The sequence below is a fragment of the Salvelinus alpinus genome, chromosome 6 (genome assembly GCF_045679555.1).
Source record: "Salvelinus alpinus chromosome 6, SLU_Salpinus.1, whole genome shotgun sequence".
Lineage (NCBI taxonomy): Eukaryota > Metazoa > Chordata > Actinopteri > Salmoniformes > Salmonidae > Salvelinus > Salvelinus alpinus.
Window position 1 is genome coordinate 8,723,642 of NC_092091.1, and position 8,276 is coordinate 8,731,917.

The window sequence follows — 8,276 nt, forward strand, 5'->3', positions numbered from 1 at the left end:
GTAACTCTGGGTCTTCCTTTCCTGTGGCAGTTCTCATGAGAGCCAGTTTCATCATAGCGCTTGATGGTTTTTGCGACTGCACTTTCAAAGTTCTTGAAATTTCCCGGATTGATGGACCTTCATGTCTTGAAGTAATGATGGACTGCTTATTTGAGCTGTTCTTGACATAATATGGACATGGTCTTTTACCAAATTGGGCTATCTTCTGTATACCACCCCTACCTTGTCACAACACAACTGATTGGCTCAAACGCATTAAGAAGGAAAGAAATTCCACAAATGAACTTTTAACAAGGCACACCTGTTAATTGAAATGCATTCCAGGTGACTACCTCATGAAGCTGTTTGAGAGAATGCCAAGAGTGTGCAAAGCTGTCATCAAGGCAAAGGGTGGCTATTTGAAGAATCTCAAATATAAAATATATGTTGATGTGTTTAACAGTTTTTTGGTTACTACATGATTCCATATGTGTTATTTCATAGTTTTGATGTCTTCACTATTATTCCTTAATGTAGAAAATAGTCAAAATAATGTAAACCCCTGGAATGACTAGGGTGTGTCCAATCTGTTGACTGGTACTGTATGAACACTACTATTCAGACATTACTCAGTCAGCAATGTCTGGTTGATCCATAGGATTTGTCATGAGCACATACTACTGTAGTTATGATACGGTCCCAGTATTGACTGGGTCAGGGGGTATCTATGATTGGACCAGTCAGAAATATCAGAGTTATTGGTATGATATACTGGAGTGTATGTGTGTTTGTCCCAGGAGAATCTGCGGCCCCAGTTCGAAGCCAAGTACTCCCGAGTAGAGAGAGTAAACCCTATCTCTGGCAAGCCGGAGCCATTCCAACCCTTCACTGACAAACTCAGCAGACTCATGGTCTCTGTGTCCGGCATCTTCTTCATGGTAAGACCATGTCATCACATGAGTCATCAGGCTGTACTGTGGATCTGTCCTCAGTGTACACACTGCAGGGTTTGGGCCGTTTCCATTTCAATTCAGTCAATTCTGAAAGTAAACTTAAATGCTTTAATTGAAAAGCAATGAAGAAAATTGGATTTGGAATTTTGGTTTATTTTCTAAATTGAATTAATTGAAATGTAACTGACCCCAATCCTGGAATGCTGTATACTTGTTTACTACCTTTTCAATGTGTAATACGTCAATGAGCTTCTAGCAGTCTACTACCACCCCCTGGTGGATAGGAGCCAGAAATACAACAGACGCTCTGGAAACAGTGACTGTTGTTGGGGATGGTTTTCCCGACCTTCCTCATCACTCATCAACAATAGGAAGTGTCTAGAGACCGAGACACGTAACGATGGTTCATTGTTTACCAATATGACCAATAAGCATCGTAAACACACAATCCCAGACTAGACCCATTATATAAACCAGGTAGTTTGGGTCCTGGATGCTGATTGGCTGAAACAGCATTTGACGCAACAGTATGACTCAAAGACACTTGTTTACTGTTCTATTTATCTTGGTAACCAGTTTATAATAGCAATAAGGCACCTCAGGGGTTTGTGATATATATGGCCAATATACCACGGCTAAGGGCTGTATCCAGACTCTCTGTGTTGCCTAAGAACAGTCCTTAGCCGTGGTATATTGGCCATATATCACACCTCCTCAGGCCTTATTGCTTAAAATACTGCTAGCCTCATAACATGCATCCTCAGAAGATACTGTAATGATGACAGATATATTTACTCTCTCTCTCTCTCTCTCTCTCTCTGTCTCTGTCTCTCTGTCTCTCTGTCTCTCTCTCTCACGCTTTCTCTGTCTCTCTCTCTCTCTCTCTGTCTCTCGCTTTCTCTCTCTCTGTCTCTCTCTCTCTCTCTCTCTCTCTGTCTCTCTCTCTCTCTCTCTCTCTCTCTCTGCCTCTCTCTCTCTCTCTCGCTCTCTCTCTCTCTGCCTCTCTCTCGCTCTCTCGCTCTCTCTCTCTCTCTCGCTCTCTCTCTCTCTGCCTCTCTCTCTCTCTCTCTCTCTCTGCCTCTCTCTCTCTCTCTCGCTCTCTCTCTCTCTGCCTCTCTCTCTCGCTCTCTCGCTCTCTCTCTCTCTCGCTCTCTCGCTCTCTCTCTGTGAATGTGTGTCCACTCCCCAGATCTCTCTGGTGCTGACTGCAGTGTTTGCGGTGGTGGTGTTCCGACTGATTGCCATGGAGAAGTTTGCATCGTTCGACTGGGAGTTTGTCAAGAAGAACTGGCAGTTTGCCACCTCTGGCACCGGAGTCTGTATCAACTTCATGATCATCATGTCTCTCAATGTGGTGGGTGTCTGGCCAAACTAAACCATAGAATAGATAGAATGGAATGGAATAGAATCCATCGATAGAATGGAATGGAATAGAATCCATAGATAGAATGGAATGGAATAGAATCCATAGATAGAATGGAATGGAATAGAATCCATCGATAGAATGGAATGGAATAGAATCCATAGATGGAATGGAATAGAATAGAATAGAATCCATAGATAGAATGGAATAGAATAGAATCCATAGATAGAATAGAATGGAATAGAATCCATAGATAGAATGGAATGGAATAGAATAGAATCCATAGATAGAATGGAATAGAATAGAATCCATAGATAGAATAGAATGGAATAGAATCCATAGATAGAATGGAATGGAATAGAATAGAATCCATAGATAGAATGGAATGGAATAGAATCCATAGATAGAATGGAATAGAATAGAATCCATAGATAGAATGGAATGGAATAGAATCCATAGATATAATGGAATGGAATAGAATAGAATCCATAGATAGAATGGAATAGAATAGAATCCATAGATAGAATGGAATAGAATAGAATCCATAGATAGAATAGAATGGAATAGAATCCATAGATAGAATGGAATAGAATAGAATCCATAGATAGAATGGAATGGAATAGAATCCATAGATAGAATGGAATGGAATAGAATAGAATCCATAGATAGAATGGAATAGAATAGAATCCATAGATAGAATGGAATAGAATAGAATCCATAGATAGAATAGAATGGAATAGAATCCATAGATAGAATGGAATGGAATAGAATAGAATCCATAGATAGAATGGAATAGAATAGAATCCATAGATAGAATAGAATCCATAGATAGAATGGAATGGAATAGAATAGAATCCATAGATAGAATGGAATAGAATAGAATCCATAGATAGAATAGAATGGAATAGAATCCATAGATAGAATGGAATGGAATGGAATAGAATATAATCCATAGATAGAATGGAATGGAATAGAATCCATAGATAGAATGGAATAGAATAGAATCCATAGATAGAATGGAATGGAATAGAATCCATAGATAGAATGGAATGGAATAGAATAGAATCCATAGATAGAATAGAATCCATCGATAGAATGGAATGGAATAGAATCCATAGATAGAATGGAATGGAATAGAATCCATAGATAGAATGGAATGGAATAGAATCCATCGATAGAATGGAATGGAATAGAATCCATAGATAGAATGGAATGGAATAGAATCCATCGATAGAATGGAATGGAATAGAATCCATAGATGGAATGGAATAGAATAGAATAGAATCCATAGATAGAATGGAATAGAATAGAATCCATAGATAGAATAGAATGGAATAGAATCCATAGATAGAATGGAATGGAATAGAATAGAATCCATAGATAGAATGGAATAGAATAGAATCCATAGATAGAATAGAATGGAATAGAATCCATAGATAGAATGGAATGGAATAGAATAGAATCCATAGATAGAATGGAATGGAATAGAATCCATAGATAGAATGGAATAGAATAGAATCCATAGATAGAATGGAATGGAATAGAATCCATAGATAGAATGGAATGGAATAGAATAGAATCCATAGATAGAATGGAATAGAATAGAATCCATAGATAGAATGGAATAGAATAGAATCCATAGATAGAATAGAATGGAATAGAATCCATAGATAGAATGGAATAGAATAGAATCCATAGATAGAATGGAATGGAATAGAATCCATAGATAGAATGGAATGGAATAGAATAGAATCCATAGATAGAATGGAATAGAATAGAATCCATATATAGAATGGAATAGAATAGAATCCATAGATAGAATAGAATGGAATAGAATCCATAGATAGAATGGAATGGAATAGAATAGAATCCATAGATAGAATGGAATAGAATAGAATCCATAGATAGAATAGAATCCATAGATAGAATGGAATGGAATAGAATAGAATCCATAGATAGAATGGAATAGAATAGAATCCATAGATAGAATAGAATGGAATAGAATCCATAGATAGAATGGAATGGAATGGAATAGAATATAATCCATAGATAGAATGGAATGGAATAGAATCCATAGATAGAATGGAATAGAATAGAATCCATAGATAGAATGGAATGGAATAGAATCCATAGATAGAATGGAATGGAATAGAATAGAATCCATAGATAGAATGGAATAGAATAGAATCCATAGATAGAATGGAATGGAATAGAATCCATAGATAGAATGGAATAGAATAGAATCCATAGATAGAATAGAATGGAATAGAATCCATAGATAGAATGGAATAGAATAGAATCCATAGATAGAATAGAATGGAATAGAATCCATAGATAGAATGGAATGGAATAGAATAGAATCCATAGATAGAATGGAATAGAATAGAATCCATAGATAGAATAGAATGGAATAGAATCCATAGATAGAATGGAATGGAATAGAATCCATAGATAGAATGGAATGGAATAGAATCCATAGATAGAATGGAATAGAATAGAATCCATAGATAGAATGGAATGGAATAGAATCCATAGATAGAATGGAATGGAATAGAATAGAATAGAATCCATAGATAGAATGGAATAGAATAGAATCCATAGATAGAATGGAATGGAATAGAATCCATAGATAGAATGGAATGGAATAGAATCCATAGATAGAATGGAATGGAATAGAATCCATAGATAGAATGGAATGGAATAGAATCCATAGATAGAATGGAATGGAATAGAATCCATAGATAGAATGGAATAGAATAGAATAGAATCCATAGATAGAATGGAATGGAATAGAATCCATAGATAGAATGGAATAGAATCCATAGATAGAATGGAATAGAATAGAATCCATAGATAGAATGGAATAGAATAGAATCCATAGATAGAATGGAATGGAATAGAATCCATAGATAGAATGGAATGGAATAGAATCCATAGATAGAATGGAATAGAATAGAATCCATAGATAGAATGGAATAGAATATAATCCATAGATAGAATAGAATGGAATAGAATCCATAGATAGAATGGAATGGAATAGAATAGAATAGAATCCATAGATAGAATGGAATGGAATAGAATCCATAGATAGAATGGAATGGAATAGAATCCATAGATAGAATGGAATAGAATAGAATCCATAGATAGAATGGAATTGAATAGAATCCATAGATAGAATGGAATGGAATAGAATCCATAGATAGAATGGAATGGAATAGAATCCATAGATAGAATGGAATAGAATAGAATCCATAGATAGAATGGAATGGAATAGAAAATAAAAACGTTATGGCTTTCCCTATGGGCCCTGATCAAAAGTAGTATACTATATATACTACCGTTCAAAAGTAGTATACTATATATACTACCGTTCAAAAGTAGTATACCATTTAATACTACCGTTCAAAAGTAGTATAATATATATACTACCGTTCAAAAGTAGTATACTATATATACTACCGTTCAAAAGTAGTATACTATTTAATGCTACCATTCAAAAGTAGTATACTATATATACTCTCGTTCAAAAGTAGTATACTATATATTTTAAAGTAACCTTTATTTAACTAGGCAAGTCAGTTAAGAACAAATTCTTATTTACAATGACGGCCTACACCGGCAAAACCCGGACGACGCTGGGACAATTGTGCACCGCCCTATGGGACTCCCAATCACGGCCGGTTGTGATGCAGCCTTGGAATCGAACCAGGGTGTCTGTTGTGACAGCCTCAAGCACTGAGATGCAGTGCCTTAGACCACTGCGCCACTCGGGAATAGGGTGTCATTGGAGACTTAGCCTTTATCTTCATGATCATGGCCAAACCAGCCCACTGGATATACACAGTCATACAGTAAAATGTTGCATTACTGATCCACAATCAGATTTTAACTTCACGATCACCATGTCTGTGAATGTGGTGGGTGTCTTGCCAAACCAAACCAAGCCATCTGATACGCTCAGTCAAACAGTATTTTAAGTCCAACAAGTGTTACATAAATGATTCACAGTAATATTTTATGTTACATAAATGTATATTTTGCAGTTTGCAGAGTTATAAAATACTGAGTATAACCGAGTATTTCAGAGGGAGTTTTCTTATTGTTCACTGTACAAGATGCTTATTTTGTGATGCGTGTTGTCTCACTGATTACGTAATACACATATCATCTTCATGTCTCACATAACAACTGGCAACAGGCTATTTTTCAAATGTTACTGTATTTCTTTCATCAGGTATATGAAAAGGTGGCCTATCTGCTCACAAATTTAGGTAATTATTACCCCCTCAAGATCCTCCTGAAGATGCACGTGTTCATTTTGTTGCTTCAGTATCTTACGCTTCGGAGGTCCATGTCAACGTCTCTCTCTGTCTCTCTCTGTGTCTCTCTCTCTTTTTCTCTCTGTCTCTCTCTCTGTCTCTCTCTGTCTCTCTCTCTTTCTCTCTGTGTCTCTCTGTCTCTCTCTTTCTCTCTGTGTCTCTCTCTGTGTCTCTCTCTCTGTGTCTTTCTCTCTGTGTCTCTCTCTTTCTCGCTCTCTTTCTCTCTGTGTGTGTGTCTCTCTCTCTCTCTCTCTCTGTAGAACACCCACGGACTGAGTCAGAGTGGGAGAACAGTTTTGCTCTCAAGATGTTTCTCTTCCAGTTTGTTAACTTGAACAGCTCTACCTTCTATATTGCATTCTTCCTTGGAAGGTAACTATTACAACGTCTCAATAAATATTGCAACAGACAAGTTCTACAAGGTCCCCTCGTTATTTTCAGTTGTTACATAATATATTTTACAATTTTATGATTCTTCAGATTCCCTGAGTAAGTTGATTCACCAAATAAGTTGTCTGTGTGGCTGGTGTCTCATTGAAAACTTTGGTTAAACTTCTACAACGAGCTCTGTGCACGTTTCAATCTACTCCCCCCAAAGCTCAGAGTTAGTCGTTTATTGAACTGTCCTGATAATTGAGTAGTTTTATAAGCCAGTGTCTTCCCTCTGACTGTGTTTAGGTTCGCCGGCAGACCAGGGAAATATAATAAACTGTTTAACAGATGGAGACTGGAGGAGGTGAGTGGAGTCAGGAAGCACAACAACAATAAAAACAGAGCTGTATCCTAAATAGCACTCTATTCCCTATATAGTGCTCAGGACAAAAGTCGTGCACTATGTAGGGAAGAGGGTCTAAAGTAGTGCACTATGTAGGGAATAGGGTCTAAAGTAGTACGCTATGAAGGGAATAGGGTCTAAAGTAGTGCACTATGAAGGGAATAGGGTCTAAAGTAGTGCGCTATGAAGGGAATAGGGTCTAAAGTAGTGCACTATGTAGGGAATAGGGTCTAAAGTAGTGCACTATGTAGGGAATAGGGTCTAAAGTAGTGCACTATGAAGGGAATAGGGTCTAAAGTAGTGCGCTATGAAGGGAATAGGGTCTAAAGTAGTGCGCTATGAAGGGAATAGGGTCTAAAGTAGTGCACTATGAAGGGAATAGGGTCTAAAGTAGTGCGCTATGAAGGGATTAGGGTCTAAAGTAGTGCGCTATGAAGGGAATAGGGTCTAAAGTAGTGCACTATGTAGGGAATAGGGTCTAAAGTAGTGCACTATAAAGGAAATAGGGTCTAAAGTAGTGCACTATGAAGGGAATAGGGTCTAAAGTAGTGCACTATGAAGGGAATAGGGTCTAAAGTAGTGCACTATGAAGGGAATAGGGTCTAAAGTAGTGCACTATGTAGGGAATAGGGTCTAAAGTAGTGTGCTATGAAGGGAATAGGGTCTAAAGTAGTGCACTATGTAGGGAATCGGGTCTAAAGTAGTGCACTAGGAAGGGAATAGGGTCTAAAGTAGTGCACTATGAAGGGAATAGGGTCTAAAGTAGTGCGCTATGAAGGGAATAGGGTCTAAAGTAGTGCACTATGAAGGGAATAGGGTCTAAAGTAGTGCACTATGTAGGGAATAGGGTCTAAAGTAGTGCGCTATGAAGGGAATAGGGTCTAAAG

The 8,276-nt window shown here is 37.3% G+C and overlaps 1 protein-coding gene across 2 annotated transcripts in view; it reads left to right on the forward strand.

The window, feature by feature from the left end:
* Window positions 1-8,276, forward strand: part of ano3 (anoctamin 3) — a 141,677-nt gene that overhangs the window by 92,782 nt on the left and 40,619 nt on the right. The window contains exons 16-20 of one of the 2 annotated variants that reach the window (XM_071405252.1): window positions 777-917; window positions 2,122-2,286; window positions 6,530-6,566; window positions 6,875-6,986; window positions 7,293-7,350. In XM_071405252.1, coding sequence (XP_071261353.1) covers window positions 777-917; window positions 2,122-2,286; window positions 6,530-6,566; window positions 6,875-6,986; window positions 7,293-7,350 — 513 coding nt within the window. The remainder of the gene's footprint in view (window positions 1-776; window positions 918-2,121; window positions 2,287-6,529; window positions 6,567-6,874; window positions 6,987-7,292; window positions 7,351-8,276) is intronic. The other variant, XM_071405253.1, reaches the window with a different exon arrangement.